Raw genomic sequence first — 17,610 nt, 5'->3', positions numbered from 1 at the left:
CCCTTCTTCTTGGAGAGCTGGCACTCCCCACCCCACCCCGCCTTCTTCCTTGTGCACAAGGTATCTCTTTTAATAAAAAGCTTTGCTTGCTCAAGTGTCTTGTGGACACTTTCTACAGTACTCCTGTTCAAGAATCTGCAAGGGGCTTGGTAACAAAAGTGTTATAAATGCTTGTGTTTTAGTAAACAAAAAGGGCTCTTATCCGTGACTGTGGGCAACTCTGTTTGGGCTACACTCACTGCTACAGGAAAAAGCAAAGACCTAAGGTCTTGCCAATTGTATTCCTTCCATGCCTCTGCAAACTCACCTCATCAGCTATCCCGGCATAAATATTCCTAAAACAAGCAGCGTATATTCCTAACTCTATACCTTTGCTCACACATCTCTTCGACCTGGAATCTACACCCCTCTGCTGCTTTACCTCAACCTAAGCCATTCCTTCTTTTGACACTCAGTTCAAACCCCACCTCCTATATAAGAGCATCTGTCCAAGCTATTTATTTAGCGTTGGCAATACCTCAGGCACAGCAATAATAAGCTAATACTTCATGACAGCTGAGTCTATGCTGGGCACTATTTTTAAGTGCCTCACACGTATATATGAATTAATTTAATCCTCACAACAACCCTGTGGTATAGATATTCTTATTCTCCCCATTTTACAGATCAAGAAACTGAGACCCAAAGTGGTTAAGTAACCAGCCTAAGAGTGTAAGACTAGGAAGAGTCAGAGCCTGGGATCAAACCCGAGCAATCGTCTACAGAACCCACGTTCTAAATCACCATGCTACAGGCAACATTCTGTGGATCTCATTTGTTAACTTATGTAAAAGAGCTCTAAAAATTACTTGCAGGATGGAAAGCCATAATAAAACCAACAAATCCAAACAAAATAGGTCTCCGAGATCTCTGAGGAAGGGGAGGCAGTAGTGCATAAACGTTACGTTTTAGACTCAGACCAGAGTTAGAACACCAGCTCTATCACTTTCTAGGCAAGTGACTTGGAGTAAGTCACTTCATCTTTTTCAGCATCAGCCTCTGCATCTGAAAGATTAAACTACTTTTTACGATGGCTGTGAGACTTAAAGGAGATGGTACAGTAGAGCAAAAGGATCACACCTGCCACACAGTGTGTGGTGAATAAATGCTGGCTCTAAAAGCAAAGACTCAAATTGTGAAATGCGGTGAACTTTGCTAAATCCTTACACAGCCATTATGAAATAGTGTTAAGCAGTAATCATAAAAATCTATTTCTTTGGGCTAATACACTATTATGATTTTACAAGTTCCCTTAATACCCCAAGCTTGTACAACAACCAAATAACATTAATTATCTCTAATAAAACAAAAAGAGCCCTGTCTCTGGACATCAGACTGAAGCAGCTGCAAACCTTTAACTCATTAAAGGCAAATGTCAGGAAATACAAAAAGCAAACAGCCGGCAGTGGGAAAGTTCTCAACAAAGTGTATCAACAAATGGGAGTGTATCCAAGTCTGTGGAGTTCTAGAAAGGGCACGGGATTCTGAATGTTCGATGTAATGAAAACCTGACTCAAGAGCTGGCCAAGAATCAACAGGTTGCGTAGGCAAGTAGAGCAAAACTAAGTACAACTTCTGGACATTTCTGACAGGCAGGTTTCAGTTCAAGTTCTAGGAAGTGGAATAGGAATGGGTTCCCCTGTGCCGTGGTGAGCCTGTCCACGCAAGATGCTCAAATCCCAGCCATGAGATCAGGCGCAGAGGAAACCCTCTTTCCCGCGGCTAAGTCCTACCAACTCCGAGGTCCCTTCCTAACTTCGGAGAAGGGTCGCAAAAGGGAGGCCAGGGAAACACTGCGCAGAGTAAGACTGTTTTAACAATCTTTTGGGGGGCGGCTGGGCGGTGAAATGTAATCATTGGGGAAAGACAGTATGGGAGAGGTGACATCTCTCGCTACAAAATGCCTCCAGATTCGAGACTCGGTGGCTCCTAGAGCCCAATGGCCTGTAAAGGGTATTTTGCAGCTGTGGCTCTGCACGGAAGGTGACTGACTGCTCCACCAAAAAAGCTTCTAGACCAGCCCCCAGCTCCCTGCTCACCAGCTGCCACGCCACTCCCAGGCCTCCATACAGAAACTAAGGCCGGTTAGGCCAGAGACCTGTAGACAGGTCGGGGTCGTGGCCTGCCCACGGTGAAGGGTCTAAGAGCGGTCCGACGGAGGGAAGTAAGCGCCGGCCGGGATGTGGAGCGGACGGCCGGGTCTCGTTAAGAAAAGACTCCTCCGCCGGGGCCAAGGTCGTCCGGCACGCCCAGGACGCCCTCCGCGAACGCACTCACCAGCGCGCTGCAGCGCAGCAGCCGAACCGCAGGTCCCTCCATTACCGCCCCAGGACAGGTGTCGCCACAGACACCGCGCTCTAGTCACTGGAAGCCTCTGGGCCGCAGGCCAACGCCTGAGAAGCGATGGGGCGGGGTGGGGCGGGATGGACCTTAGCCCCGCCCGCTCCCTCCCCTCCCACAAAACACCCCCTTGTCCCGCCCCCTCGTACCTACGGAACCCCAAGAGAGACATACAGCCCGCTCCCCGCTTTCGCCTTACGCCCTGCTCACGCGAGAGTTGGGAAAGGCAGTGGGGCGGGAAGGGAGCAGGAGACACAACAAACATGGCGGCGGCGGCGGTGACGAAGGCGGCCACGGCGACGGCTACAGCAGCGGCGTTGAACAAGGCGGTGGGGGTTACTCGGTGCGGTTGTCAGGTGGTAAGTCGCAAGTAACCCGCTCGGATGGCGGTGACACTGCTGAACAGAGGGTTTAAGAAGGAGCGGCGGGAGGCGAGAGCCGGGTGTTCACGACGGGCCGGCTGACTCCGCCCGGGACTCAGCCCTAGCGGAGGGTCGGGCGTGGTCGGTCGGTCGGCAGGGTCATGACCCAGGACCTTCCTGGCCAGAGCGCGGAGAGTACGGTGTCCGGCCACGGGAACCCCGAGGGAGCGGTGCCTGCTGGGGCGTCGCCGTCGGGGAGGTCCTAGGAGGCTCCCTGGTAGGGAGTTGCCTTTCGCTCTGACAGGTGGTTGTGAGAGGAGCTCCCCGAGCTTTGCGTCTTCATCTGGGCCCGGAGCCAGGGGATCAGGCGAGGCGAGAGTCTCCTAGGTGTTCCGAATCTTAGTGAGGAATGTCTCCAAATCCTGATGAGAATGCCGCCCCGACGCCAGTTCCGGACTGCTCATTGGGAGGATTTTTAAAACCTCTGGCTTTTATCTAACGATCCTTCCTGGATCCGTTTGTACTGCTTGTGCAGTCTTAATTTGGGGGAGATGTGAGGTTTCGGGGGGGGGTACTTTGCAGCCAAGAACTGTTCAGATTCGTGAAGGATTTAAGACTTTTAATAAACTGTCCGGAGTGTGAGTAGCCAAGCGACGTACCCAGTAAGTGCTCGTTAACTGTGAATCTGAATTGAAGTGAAACCAGTTCCAGCTGCCACTAACCACGTGGCCCGTTTAGTGTCCGCTTAGTGTGCCGTTCAGACCCAAAAGAAGAGTGATAAGTGGGGGAAGAAATAAAAGCGCTTTACATTGTGAGATCTAAAGAACTTCAGTTTAGAAGAAACAACTTCTCTAGAGCAACTTTTTAAACGTCTGGACTAACAATTTTTAAAATTCCCTTTAATTTTACCTTATGTCGTGCATTCATCCTAGCTACAGGGTAATATAATCTTGGGAACTCGTTACAGCGAATTGAGATGTTTGGTGGTTTTGGTCTCTAGGGGCCCAGCGTGTTTCCCAGAAAACCCTAAGTGTTTTGGGTTGCGATAGAGAGCATAATAAAGATAGGGATCAGATGTGCCCGTACCGGGCGTGCGTGGTGGGTTTTCTTTTTTAAACCCTTTCCCACAAATGTTTCCCTTTGGGGATAGGCTCGACATTGTTTTTATGCAACTCTAGCTGTTCAGCAATACTAAGCCTGAGCCATTTAGAAGTGTACCATAGTACTTGAAATTAATAACTTGAATTTAGAAAGACATTAAAATTTTTGTCAAAAATGAAATCTTAAGAAATCCACCTGGGTGGGGGGAAGATAGTCACACCAGTGTGTGTTACTCTTTGGTGATTATTTTAGGAGCTTTTGCTGAAGTGAACCTGCTGCTTTGTTCACTGATTATCTGTTAGCATAATTTTCTTTCCTGGTAATGGTAAGATTGGCGCAAGTTGGTTTATTAGCTTGTTAAACTTGTAGATGCTAATTTTTTGTCACAAAGGTTTTGATTCCTGGTGTGTTTTTCTTTGCAGACTGCTGTATGGCTTTTCAATTTTAGTTGAAATTCCCTCCATGGCCTTTTGGAGCCCCTTGGTGTGTCTCCAGAGTAAATTTCTATTACTCTACATTTCATCAATGTTGGAGTGGCAAGAGAAAGGAGGAACTGATTTGGGGTGAAAAGGTTAGATTGTGTAACTCCTCATTTATTTCTTCTAACTTGTATTTATTTATGTTGTTTTACTTTTATATTATGTTTTCTGACTTCTCAAAGCCTCATAATGTTGCTTTTTGCCTTCAAAGAATTTGGTTTTTGACAGTTCTGTAATCAGAGGAAATGTATTCTAATTCTTTTTGAAGGTGCTTGTTATTCTCTGTACAAACCAAGCTGTATTTATCAGACTTCTCCATTGATATGTATTCTGTGGCTAAATAAATCTTTTAGTGACCATAATTATGCTATAAAAGTAAACACATCTATTGAACTGCAATCACTTTATGTGTGTAGGACTGCCGAAACCCCAAGCTAACTAACTGTATAATGCAGTTAGTTGCTAAGTCAACTACTTTATGTTTAATAACCCTTCTCAGAAATGGTAGGTGAATAAAGTAGATCCTACTATTCCCTAATCATGTTGGTCTCAAAATCTCCCATACCTTATAAAAAAGATAAACTTAGGGAGGAAGGTAGCTTAAAGAGCCTCTTCTGGTTCTTATAGTACCTCTGTTTCATAGATGTGGTTGTTTTCTAATTTGCATCGTGATGCCTCTATTTTAAGTTGTTAGCTCCTGGTTAAGAGAGGGGGTGTATGTATTCATCAGCCACTTCCCATTTATGAGACTACAGAAGATCTGAGGACTTGAATATCAGAAACCAAGGAAGGCTGAAGATAAAGAGGTTTTTGTATCCTTTTGGGATATCAGAGCTTATTTCTCAAGTGATGCTTTCCTTCATTTGCATGGGTAGCCTCTGATTGTTTTGAAAGAACCAATTTGTGAGCTTTGTAATGGGTAATTTGGGAGAGCTGTTGGCATAAAAATAATTCAGGTGCATTCTAGCCAGTTTCTGTATAGACATGTATAATACCGCGTGGAATACCATACTAAACCAAGCTCAACTTTAATCAGAGTAATCACAGGGAGGGCTCAGAAATTCTGCTGTATCATAAAAAGTGATAATCATAAAGTATGGAAATGAGAGCATTATAGTTGGCTGCTTCCTAAAGTAGATTTTTATGTTAAATTTAAAAACTTTTGCAGAATATATCAGTGTCTCAGTGGCATCTCCAGAAGTCAGTTAATTTGTGAAGTTCTTAGATTGAACATTCAGTCCTGAGGCTGATTGCTTTATTAAAGACAGGAAGATGGTTTGGATACAGAATCTTAATTTTTTCATATCGAGAAGTCTTCTGTGGTTTCGAGTTAATTATTTCTCTGTTTATTGTCCTTAGAAATACTGACTTGAGATGGAGAAAGCTGGGTTTTGAACCAGAGACTCCATTCAGATTTAGGCATCTTTCATTCATGCTCATCTGTTCCATAGACTAGAGCTCTGCAAGAGCCTGTAACGCTGTGTGTGGAAGTGGGAGAATGGGGGTAGGACAGAGGTGATGTAGGTCAAGTGGGCATAAAAAAGCTTAGGGATAGAATGACAATTTTTAAATCATTGCAGAATGTTTGCAGCTATAAACCATACCAGTATATTTAAAACTCTAAGAATAGAATTTCTCTCATGTTTACAGTGTTATCTTTTCTTTTTTCATTGGCATCGTTTGTTTTTTTTCAAGTCCATCACGCGTTATGATTGAAAATCAACACAAAATTTATGGCAGAGAACACAGTGAAATTTATAATGTGACAGTGTGTTAACAGCCAAGACTGTCAAAATATGCCAGTCGTCCTCTGTGATTAGGTTCATCTGTGTTCTTAAAACTTGAGATGCATGTATAAAAATACCAGTTTCTTCTGCTTGCTTAATGGTAATCTCGTGAATTTTTTTCTGCTTAGTCACATGTACTGTAGCAGTGTTTTGCTTTCTAATCAGGATTTGGTAAGATTTATCTTGCTTATTGAAGCCTATCGAAGTATATTCAGATATTTTACAGTGGCAATGTCAGTTTTCATTTGAACTGATTAAGTTATGCTCAGTTGCAATGAAATACCAGGACTTCTTGCTAAATTACAGCTTTTAGAACAAAGACAGTCTGCAGGGCCTTACAGCTTTTATAGTTTAAAAAACAGTTTCCCAGATCCTACTTTTCTTTTTCTATATCTCCCAATCCTTTTACCTTTTATTACTTTTTTCCTTTTTATGTTATAGGGGGGACCTCTACCTGCAGTACTGTGTTGAATAGCATTTTTCTTGATTCTAAAGGGAATGCATCTAAATTTTCTCCATTGTGATGTAGATTTTTGGAAGCTATCCTTTACCAAACATTCTAAGTTTGAATAAATAATTACTCTCTTGTTTTCTTGCAGCCAGTGTTGCCATTGATACTCGTTACTTGATTGTTTTTCTAATGAGTGGGTTGGCTTTTCTCTCTAGAAAGTTTTATATTATCCTCTGTCTTTGAGATTGTTAAATTTTACAGTAATACGTCTAAGTTTATTTTTATTATTATATATTCTATTTTGCACTCTGTGATCCCTTACAGACTAGATTGAAAGGGATCTTTAATTCTAGAAATTTCTTGATCACTTTTTTTAAAAAGCATTTCTCTTCTTTGTTTTCCTCTGTCTTCCTGGAGTACATTCTGCACCTTTATCGGCTATATTTCTTACCTTTTTATGTATTCTTATATGTTGCTCCCCATCCCTGTATGTTTTGAGGGTTTTGGGGGATTTTTTTTTTTTTTGGTTTAAAATATAATGTTATAGATTGTTCTTGATTTTTTTATTTTATTCTTGATAATTGCTGATTGGCTCACTTTTTTTCTAACCAAAGGGCATATTTTAAAGGACAAACAGCCGAATCAACTACACAAGTCACAAAACAAATATTAATACAATGATTAGGAAACAGAGAAGCACTTCAAGTAAATATGGTAAAATGGGAAAAAACAACTGAAACAAACTTGTTTAGAAACCAGCAATAATTTTTAAGATTGAGAAAGCTGAGCCAGGCTAGACCAAGTGATTTAAAGAGGAATCCTAAAAGAGTAAAATAAGAGTTGAATTTGGGAAATCACAAATTGATTTGGGAAATTGCAGATTTGGATACATGAATGAGACTAAGGTGGATCATGTTCCTTTCGTTGCAACTAAGGAACAGTTACATAAAATGACATAATGTGTTCAGTAAGTGATAGAAAAAAGGAAAAACCTTAGAATCTGGGACACTGAGGAGTTTCACAATCCCAGGTATAACCACTTTTAGCTGCAGAAATAGCTACCCTTATCTGAGAACATATCGTAAGCCATATATATCTCTATCAGTCTGAGACCAGAAAACTAGGGAAACCAGCACCAGCCCTGCGCTCCTTCTGAGCTCCTCAGTCTCTCGCTGCAACAATTTATAGTAGCTACACGGTCAAGGGTTGGTCTATTTACATTAGATTTCTAGTAAAGTCAATTAAAGTAGAAGTTTGGGTTCTTAAAACATTGATCAAGCTTACGTTAATTGGAAAATGTGCTTTCCTCTCATTTCCATAACCCCACAGTTCTTGCCACTGAAAAATTTAGGTTGAAAAGGACCCAAAGTAGTCTAAACATTCTTGAAGAAGAAAAACATAACTGGCAGGATTAGATTACTGAGATACTAAGATTTTTATTATTGACACTGGTGATGTTAGTGTGAGGATGGACAAAGTAGACCGTTGGAACAGAACAGACAATCCAGAAATAGAATCACATATATAATCACCTGATTTAGAAAGGTGATAGAAAGTCTGGTGGAAAAGGTCTGGTTTATCAAATGCATATTGCTTGGACAGTTAGCTATCTCCTTGGAAAAAAGTGTATTTTGACTCTTAACTCACCATACACAAAGCTCAATTTCAGATAAAAATATGGAAGATTAAAAAAATTATAAAGCTTTTAGAAGAAAATACAGGAGAACATCTTCTAGTAAGATAGGCAAGGACACGGACAACTCTAAATGTGAGGGGGAAAATGGGTAAATTTTTATTAAGAAATTCTGTTCATCAGAATTTACCATTACGAAAGTGAAAAGGCAGCTAAAGAGTGGGAGAAGATACTTAAAATACACATAGCTGATAAAGAACTTATATCCAGAATATTTATAAAGAACTTTTATATTAATTAGAAAATGATGGACAACGTAATAGAAAAATGAGCAGAAGACTTGAAAAGATACATCACTGGGTATGAAATGGAGGGTATCTTAAGTGGCTAATTAACATTAAAAGTACACAACTTAATTAGTTATTAAGAAATACAAACTAAAACCAGTGTGATACCACCATCACCCACCAGGATGGCTAAAATGGAAAAGGCAAAAAAATACCTGAGTGTTGGTGGGGATGTGGAGCAACAGAACTCTTGTTCACTAACTGGTGGGAGTGTAAATTGGTATAGTCACTTTGAAAAACTCTTTGGCATTATCTAAAGCTGACTGTGTACATACCCTGTGGCCCAGCAGTTTCACAAGTCAGGGTTGTGAAGCCCTCACGAGTACACAGAGGCACTAGTCCTGGGATGCTGGTAGCCTTCTGTTTAATGAAATTTGAATCCCAGTTTATTTAAATATTATTGTTCACCAGTTTATGTATGTCGTCTTTAATTCACCAGGAAGATTATAAGATATTTAAAGGCAGGGACCGTGTCCCCTTGTAGTGCCTGGCACATAATAATCTTTGTCATGTTGTTTTAATACGTACTGTATTTTCCTAAATAGTGTAAAATAATTTCATTTTTTCCCCTGTAGGCATAACGAACTGTAAACTCTGAAAAAAAAAAAAATAAAAAAATAAAAAACAAGGATGGGTGAAAAGAAACCAGAACCTTTGGACTTTGTGAAGGATTTCCAGGAGTACCTGACTCAGCAGACGCATCACGTGAACATGATTTCCGGATCAGTTAGTGGGGACAAAGAAGCAGAGGCTCTTCAGGGAGGTAGACTCAACTTAATACTGTTAAACAATTAACTTTTTATAAATGCATTAATGTTTGTGTTTAATTATCCGTAGTGTGAAGCTCACTATTCACTAATGTGAATCGTACCATTTTTCCTAGAAAGATACAGGCAGTCTTTTTTCTCTTTAAAACATGCCAGGCTTTTGCTGAGGGAGAGTAAAGCTCCTTAAGGGCCTCACGTGGTCCAGAGAGGCATTGTGGTCTTGTGGGAAGGTTTGGGGTTCTAAACACCCTTCCTGTCCTCCAGCTTCTGTTAGCTAATGGTAGACACAAGGATCCCAAAGTGGGTCCAGCTTTATCACACCAGGGATTTGGCCATTAGGATCTGAATTGGACCTGAGACAATACAGGGCTTTTTGTTTCCTTTCTTCTTTTAAAATGCAGAGGGCCCACCATGTTTACTCACCTAGGGAGAGAAACTAGAATAGAGAAAAGCAGTGACCTACTTGAGCCTGCTGCAGACAGACTGTCTGGTTTGCTTACCACATGCAGACTGGAATCTGTTTCTGAACTTAGGAAGCAAACTGCAGCCCACAGGTCCCATCTAGACTGCTGTTTTTATATGACCTGCAAACAAAGAGTTGTTTCTACATTTAAAAATGGTTGGGAAAACACCAAAAGAAGGATGTCATTGACACATGGAAATTATATGAAATTCAGATTTCCGCATCCATAAATAAAGTTTTATTAAAACAGCCATGTGTATTTCCCTTTTTCCCATAGCTGTTTCTGAATGACAGCAGCAGAGTTGAGTAGCTGTGATACAGACCACGTGGCCCACAAAGCCTCTCAGACCCTTAAAGGAAAAGTTTGCTAACTCTTGACCTAGCTGATCTAAGACCTTATACTTCTTGTAAGCCTGCACTGCTACCTCCTGAGGATGGAGTAGAAGTGCTTTTCCCATCAAACTGTAGGAATAAAAATTTCCCTCCAGATACTCTGGTATTGCAGATTCCTGGACTGAGATTCAAGAGGCCAGGGTTGTAGTCCCCACCATCTGTTGGTTTTCCAGGTCATGAGTACTTGCCTCTTCAGTTTCTTTATCTATACAAAGACAGAGTGGATTAGATTAAAAGCAAACAGCCAAACATTTTTGTGCTCTGAAATCCTTACAGTTCTAGCATTCAGAGGTATCAGATACAATATTCTCCTTTATGTGCTTAATTAGAACTTTAAGATCCTAAATGCAACCCAGAATCCAGAACACGTGTAAGCTGAGTGGAATAGTACAAAACTCAACAATAATTGCTTTAGATTAAATAGAGTTAGGATTTGGGAAGATTATCATGATTGCCCATTATATTTGTAGAAGTGGCTGGAATCTTAAATAAGTGTGTCTGCCATCACTATTTTTTCCCCTTTGTCTCCTTACCTATCAAATAAAGATAAGATCCTGTTTTCTTCCTCAAAAGCATGTTAAGGAATGATATAATTTATATGCTAGCAATTTGAGATCCCCCTATAAAAGGCTTTGAAAAACAGAATATAATGCTGTTTTTATAAAATTAAGCTCAGTTCGGAAAGTCTGTAATTTTATGAATTTAACTTTTGTGCTAAGTGAACTGTCAATTTATGAAAGATTTTCTACCATTCAAGACTAAATTGCTAAATTGAGTTGACTCTGAGATGCATAATTTCTTTTGCTATACTTTGTTTATAGCTGGAACAGATGGTGATCAAAATGGACTTGATCACCCATCTGTTGAAGTTTCCCTGGATGAAAACTCAGGAATGTTAGTAGACGGGTTTGAAAGGACCTTTGATGGGAAGCTCAAGTGTCGATACTGCAACTATGCCAGCAAAGGAACCGCCCGGCTCATTGAACACATTAGAATCCACACAGGTAACAGAGAGGCGGCTGGAGAAGGCATTTCTTTGTGGGCAGGAAAGGGGCCAAGGAGGGCAAGTAATATAAATAGTTGTGATAATTTAAAAGTGAAGATTGGTGTTAAGGTTTGACTAAATGGACAAGTGACTCCACTTTTACAAAGCAGTAGCACAACAGCATACAAGGAATTGGGGCCCCTTGTAGAGCTTCCCCTTCCTTAGCCATCTACTTTCTTGATCTAAATAATCTCGACATCTGTCTGCTTCTCGGGTTGGGTAAGTCAATGCTGAAGACAGTATGAAGCGATAAAATGTTTTTATCTTTATCCTTACTGAGTATGTTTTAGTTGCAGACCAGGGAATTTTTCTATACAGTTGCAGACTACGCTGCTAACCCTCAGATCTCACCTTAGCCATCCCTCTGCAACCTTCCTAACTACGCCCTGCCCTGGCCCAAGGCCAGGTCAGGTGTCCCTCCTGCGTGCCGCACAGCTTCCAGTGCTCCCTCATCACAATGCTTCCCGTGCTGTGTTTTGGTGACCTGAAAACTTGAGGACAGGGATTGTGTCAGGGCCATCTGTGCCCCCAGAGCCTAGCAGAGCATCTGACACATAGTAGGTACTCAGTACTTATTTGTTGAATGAATGAATGAATGATTCCAAATCTCATATTCCCAATGTTTATTTTACATATTTGGGCCATCTCCAACTGAGAGCACTAAAATTGTCCCTCTGGCAACTGAAGAGGAGAGGAGGAAGGCAGAAGTGAAGTACTGGCCATTGTGAGAGGACATTTTGCATAACTTATACTTGAACTAGGAAGCCTGTTTCAACTTTGAGCTTTCTGTCTAATATAAAGACTTTTTAAAAAAAAAAAAGGTTTTTTGTATTTTTTTTCCTGAGAAATACTTGTGTGCGTGTGAATAAGTGTTCATGTGTAGACGTGTACGTGACCATATAACTCTGGGGTATAACTTTGATAATACCATTATTATGTAGGGACTATTATTGTCAGTTGTGCTGTTTCTTCTTTCTCCAAATTCCAGTTGAAGCCATAACAGTTTTTATACTGTATTGACTAATGGAATATATCTGTACATCTCAGAATGTTCCTGATGAGTTCTTAAGCTTTAAGTTTGCAAGTTTCTTAACAAAGTTTAATAATCGTTTGTGCAAACATGCATTTCGGAAAAGCAGTTTATTTTAATCAACTTCTAACTCTAATGAATGGAGAAAACATGAAACCTTTCGTAAATGAGCGACTCTTTAAGTTTCTCCCCCATTTTCCTTTTGAAACAGGTGAGAAACCTCACAGATGTCACTTATGTCCATTTGCATCTGCTTATGAGCGTCATCTGGAAGCCCATATGCGTTCCCATACAGGAGAAAAACCATACAAATGTGAACTGTGTTCCTTCCGCTGCAGTGACCGAAGTAACCTGTCCCACCATCGAAGGCGCAAGCATAAAATGGTACCAATTAAAGGTACTAGGTCTTCCTTAAGCAGCAAGAAAATGTGGGGGGTTTTGCAGAAAAAAACCAGCAATCTGGGCTACAGCAGAAGAGCGCTGATCAACCTCAGCCCGCCTTCCATGGTGGTTCAGAAGCCAGACTACCTGAATGATTTTACCCATGAAATCCCGAACATCCAGACGGACTCCTATGAAAGCATGGCAAAAACCACACCAGCGGGTGGCCTGCCAAGGGACCCCCAGGAACTCATGGTTGAAAACCCTCTAAACCAGCTCTCAACTCTAGCAGGACAGCTGTCCAGTTTGCCACCTGAAAACCAAAACCCCGCGTCGCCTGATGTAGTTCCCTGCCCTGATGAGAAGCCCTTCATGATGCAGCAGCCCTCTGCCCAGGCAGTCGTTTCCGCCGTGTCTACGAGTATTCCTCAGAGCTCCTCTCCCACAAGCCCTGAACCTCGGCCATCACACAGTCAGAGGAACTATAGTCCGGTGGCAGGTCCGAGCAGTGAGCCCAGTGCCCACACGAGTACTCCTAGCATAGGAAACAGCCAGCCAAGCACTCCAGCTCCAACCCTGCCGGTCCAGGACCCGCAGCTTCTGCACCACTGCCAGCACTGTGACATGTACTTTGCCGACAATATCCTTTACACTATTCATATGGGATGTCATGGGTATGAAAATCCTTTTCAGTGTAACATATGTGGATGCAAATGTAAAAACAAGTATGATTTTGCCTGTCATTTTGCAAGAGGGCAGCATAACCAACACTGATTGAAAACAATCACATTTAGCTTTACTTGGTTTTGCCTTTTTGTGTTTTGTAGTTTACCGTTGTTTTTCTGGGGGAGAGGGGTGGGGGACTCATCTTTAATAAGGTGTCTGCTAATTTAAAGTTTATACATTGTAGAGTATAAATTTGACAGTGGAAACAAAATTTCTTTTTCCCCATAAAAACCTGGTCAAGGTCATTTATGTATTAGAACAGTTGGACCCATTGGTGCCTTTTTTTCCTTTCATTTAGACGTTTGAGAATTGGAGTGCAGTCATAATTTTGCATTTATGATCCATAAAAACTTCCAGACCGATAGATACTCTTGGTATTTCATATTTCAGTATCTACATTGCAGCTAGATGTTATTTTTGCCATAATTTCAAAATGGTAGAATAAATTACTTTCTCTTACAAAGAAATCTGTTACAGCTTATTTCAGTGTTTAGTAGAATTGCTTTTAAAATTGCCCTTAATGGAAAACTATTTAGTTAACATAGCTTAGCTGAATCAGTAGTTTAATTTCAACCGATAACAGTAGAGCAATTTCAGTATAGTAAATCTTTCTTTTTTCCACAAGGGGAAATGGAGAACATTTAATTCTTTTAAAATTAAAGTTATAAAAATATGAGGTAGAAGTTCTGAAAAGAAACTTAAGACTTTAAATTGAAAGTGGAATTTAAAATACCTGCTTATTCAATTTCTAGTTTAAAGACACATCAGTTTTCTTTTAGATTCTTTTTATTATACTTGTAATTTATTTTAAAAACCACAGGTAAATATGTGAGAACTCTAGAAATATTAGGATTATCTATGAAGATGCCTTTTTTCTTTTACTTTGAATCTTTCATCTGAATCTTCATTCTGTGTAACACATGAGGTTGATAACTATGGAGAATCTTATTTCTTCTATTCCTTTGATGACCAAAGAGGTACAGTGGAAGTCATCCATCCTAGCAAATGTCTTTCCAAAAAAATCTGAGGCTTCCTTTTCCTGCCTTCTATCCCATTTATTGCCCGTAACTTTCTAGAAAAGATAGGTATAGAAATACATGGGAAAAGGTGATGGTGAAGTAGCATTTACAAAAATGAGAACATATGTCCAAACGAATTCTGGTCTCCTCTTGAAAACTGGCTATTTAAAATATTTTCTGTGAATTCAAGTTGTAATGCCTGTTTGCAGTTTTACCAGCCTTTCATGTATAACAAGGAAACTGTATGGAAACTGATTGGATCATCGCCTTAGTAGAAGAGGATAAAAAGCGTGAAAACAGATATAAAAATGCAGTTAAACATGATATATAATTTGTTTAAAAAAAATCTTGCTATATAAATCTAGATAAATAATTTTGACTAGGAGGCTGTTTTTATATTGTGTAATAACTAGCTTACTCTGAGGACAGCTTGGTCAAACAATAAAATATATTGTTACTAACTGTTGGTTTCTGTGTACTTTGCAAAAATTTTGTTTTTTTAATTTGGTTCAAATCTTGAAAGTGTTACTAATTGGCTTTTTAAAAGAGAATAGTCTAGCCATTAAGCATTAACTAAGAAGGACCTCTGCACTTACAGTAAATGAAAGGGAAATACTGATGGTAAATGTCCACAAAAACCCCCAAGTGCCAAGTTAGTGGAACTTCTGCCCTCCCTTCCAAATGCTAGAAAGCCATTAAAATGAATTCTTGTGGTTTAATATCCAGTCTAAACTGGCCTCCACTGCATTGTTCAAAGAGCAGCATCAAGGAGTTTCTCCAAACAACTACAACCCTCTCCTGGTGGGTCTGAGGTTGTGAATGTAAAGCCTGCAGTCTGTTCTGTTCTGTCGCCTAGAGTGCTTGCTGCTCGGGTTAGTTTTACTGCAGCCATTCCCAAATGTGTAATTTGGTCCAAGTGTATATTTATTGCCAGACAGAAACAGCCTGCTGTCATTTGGAAGCTTTTGCAGTTATTTTTTTTCTTTTCTTTTATTCAAATAAAAGCAATACCACAAAATAGAAAATGAAAGTTTTCATTAAACAAAAAGGAAGAACTCTGATGTTAAAATCAGTTTATTAGCTGTATATTCTGGGCCAAATAGTGACAAAGACATTTTTTCCCAACAACTAAAGATAGGTATTTTGAAAGTGCATTTTAGTTTAAACAATTTTGTTTTGTAATTACAGACTAGAATGTATAATTTTAAAATTCCTATGACTTAAAAGAGCACAGTTGGTATTCCAAAGGTATCAGTGCTTGAAAGCTACAGTTAATTTTAAATGCACTAAAGTTTTTGAAGCAAATCTACCTTAAAAACTTTTTTAGTGTTCTATTTTTAAAAATATTTAGGATTTTATTTAAATTTTCTGAGTTAAATTCTGTATTGGAAAGATGTTATCTTCCATTAAGTATTGAGTATGTTTTTCCCATTTTATTTTTAATCAAATATTTTATAGAAATGAGTTGATAAAAGTTTAACATGTACTATTTATACTACTTTGCTGTTAACAGGCAATGTTCTGAAACTAAATTTATTTTTGTTCAGTGAACATAAGTTTAGATTTTTAAAGTTGGTAGATAATTTATCTCCACTAATATTTTTTTAAGAAACTGTGAAGAGATTAACAGGGAATAATTTTATTTCAGATTTTACTAATATAGTATGGAGCTACAACTTCTTGAAGTTTAAGTAAAGGCTAGACTTTTACTTTGAAAAAAATTTCACTGGATATATTCCAGTGCTATTTCATTTTAGAAATAAGTGTTTGCCATTCATCTGCAGAATTGTCTGACAAACGGAGTATTACTTTAAAAGAAATGTTCAGAGATAAACCTCATTTAAGTTCTACAAAAATATTTATCAAATGGATGTACTATTTTTTAAAAAATTCCCTGCTAAGGACTTTTCATTAAATAGTCTTAGAGGGTATATGATTTCTAGAACTTGTTTTTGTTAATATGTACTTTGATGTAAAGAACATATTTTGTATGTAAAATATAAAACTTGAGTATGGTTGCAAAACACACTATATTGTTTAGGGATTCCAGAAAGCAGTTTAATGCTGAAATAACTAGTATGTAGATCATATTGTGAATGAAGCTTTGCTTTTGTAATATGTGAATAAAAAATAACTTTCTAATGATCTCGATTTTTTTTTTAAAACTAGGATCCAATTAGTTTCATATATATATATATATTTTTAATTGAAGTATAATCAGTTTACAATGTTGTGTCAATTTCTGGGGTACAACACAATACTTCAGTCATATAGAAACATGCATATGTTTGTTTTCATATTCTTTTTCACCATAAGTTACTACAAGATATTGAATATGGGTCCCTGTGCTGTACAGTATAAACTTGTTGTTTATCCATTTTATATATACTAGTATCTGCAAATCTTGAATTCCCACCCACTTCCTCCCCTCCCCCCTGTAACCATAAGTTTGTTTTCTATGTCTGTGAGTCTCTTTCTATTTTGTAAATAAGTTTGTCTTTTTTTTTTTTTAAAGATTCCACATGTAAGTAATTTCTTTCTCTTTCTGGCCCACTTCACTTAGAATGACATTGTCCAGGTTCATCCATGTTGCTGCAAATGGCATTACTTTATTATTTTTTATGGCCGAGTAGTATCCCATTGTATAAATATACTACAGCTCCTTTATCCATTCATGTGTCGATGGACATTTAGGTTGTTTCCATGTCGTGGCTATTGTACGCAGTGCTGCTATGAACGTTGGGGTGCATGTGTCTTTTTGAATTAAGGTTCCCTCTGGATATATACCCAGGAATGGGATTGCTGGATCATATGGTAAGTCTATGAGTTTTTTAGTAATTTTCCAGTTTGTAAAATGTTAATTTTTTTTAAAAAGGTCTTATGGCTACATTGGTTTGGATTTGTGGAATGCCTCACTCATGAGATCTGTTGCATAGTTAAAAACAAAAACAGTTCCATTATCAGCATCTTGTCTCCTTCCTAGCTGCTTCTCTTTATTTAAGATGTGACCCCTGCCCCGCACCCACCCTCCAGGTGTTCTGGCACATAAATGAGGAAGGCTGCTTCTGATGCTTAATTATGCATGTCACATCTGACAAGTGACTGAAGTAATTTGTTATGACAAATGGATCTTTTGGAATAATTATTTTTTTAAATAGGTCTTGGCAATTCACTTCATTGGCCTAGCAAACATCCAGTGCTACAGCATTGTTCTCATTAGTTTGCAAAATCTTAACCAAAATATGTA

General features: G+C 39.3%; 2 protein-coding genes across 6 annotated transcripts in view; one reads left to right on the top strand and one right to left on the bottom strand.

Annotated features, from left to right (window-relative positions):
* The window catches only part of ACADSB (acyl-CoA dehydrogenase short/branched chain), a 31,821-nt gene extending 29,157 nt beyond the window's left edge, over window positions 1-2,664 (bottom strand). Inside the window, exons 1-2 of one of the 3 annotated variants that reach the window (XM_072972065.1) lie at window positions 2,529-2,664; window positions 2,317-2,432 (exon numbers count right to left, since the gene is read on the bottom strand). In XM_072972065.1, the coding sequence (XP_072828166.1) occupies window positions 2,317-2,358 (42 nt within the window). In that variant the 5' untranslated portion in view covers window positions 2,359-2,432; window positions 2,529-2,664. Of the gene's footprint in view, window positions 1-2,078; window positions 2,142-2,316; window positions 2,471-2,528 lie in introns of those variants that run through there. The other 2 variants (XM_006207422.4, XM_072972067.1) reach the window with 2 other exon arrangements.
* On the top strand, window positions 1,562-16,508 carry IKZF5 (IKAROS family zinc finger 5). 3 transcript variants are annotated; one of them, XM_072972068.1, is made up of 5 exons: window positions 2,593-2,738; window positions 4,265-4,413; window positions 9,115-9,302; window positions 10,984-11,166; window positions 12,449-16,508. In XM_072972068.1, exons 3-5 carry the CDS (start codon window positions 9,170-9,172, stop codon window positions 13,390-13,392), a joined length of 1,260 nt encoding a protein of 419 aa, XP_072828169.1. In that variant the 5' UTR covers window positions 2,593-2,738; window positions 4,265-4,413; window positions 9,115-9,169; the 3' UTR covers window positions 13,393-16,508. The 3 variants fall into 3 exon arrangements, with proteins under 3 accessions (XP_072828171.1, XP_072828169.1, XP_072828170.1); XM_072972069.1 differs by lacking the exon at window positions 2,593-2,738 and adding an exon at window positions 3,162-3,403; XM_072972070.1 differs by lacking the exons at window positions 2,593-2,738; window positions 4,265-4,413 and adding an exon at window positions 1,562-1,841.
* Window positions 16,509-17,610: the final 1,102 nt, after the last annotated feature.

This window comes from Vicugna pacos, chromosome 11 (genome assembly GCF_048564905.1).
Source record: "Vicugna pacos chromosome 11, VicPac4, whole genome shotgun sequence".
In the NCBI taxonomy this organism is placed as follows: domain Eukaryota; kingdom Metazoa; phylum Chordata; class Mammalia; order Artiodactyla; family Camelidae; genus Vicugna; species Vicugna pacos.
The sequence above is the reverse complement of the archived record's forward strand: the minus strand, read 5'-3'. Positions and strand labels throughout refer to the sequence as shown.

Excerpts from the sequence above, each read along its gene's own strand:
- IKZF5 (XM_072972070.1), top strand. The coding sequence starts at position 9,170 with ATGGGTGAAAAGAAACCAGAACCTTTGGACTTTGTGAAGGATTTCCAG. Across the intron at positions 9,303-10,983 it reads AGCAGAGGCTCTTCAGGGAG|CTGGAACAGATGGTGATCAA; the intron begins GTAGACTCAACT and ends CTTTGTTTATAG. Across the intron at positions 11,167-12,448 it reads ACACATTAGAATCCACACAG|GTGAGAAACCTCACAGATGT; the intron begins GTAACAGAGAGG and ends CTTTTGAAACAG.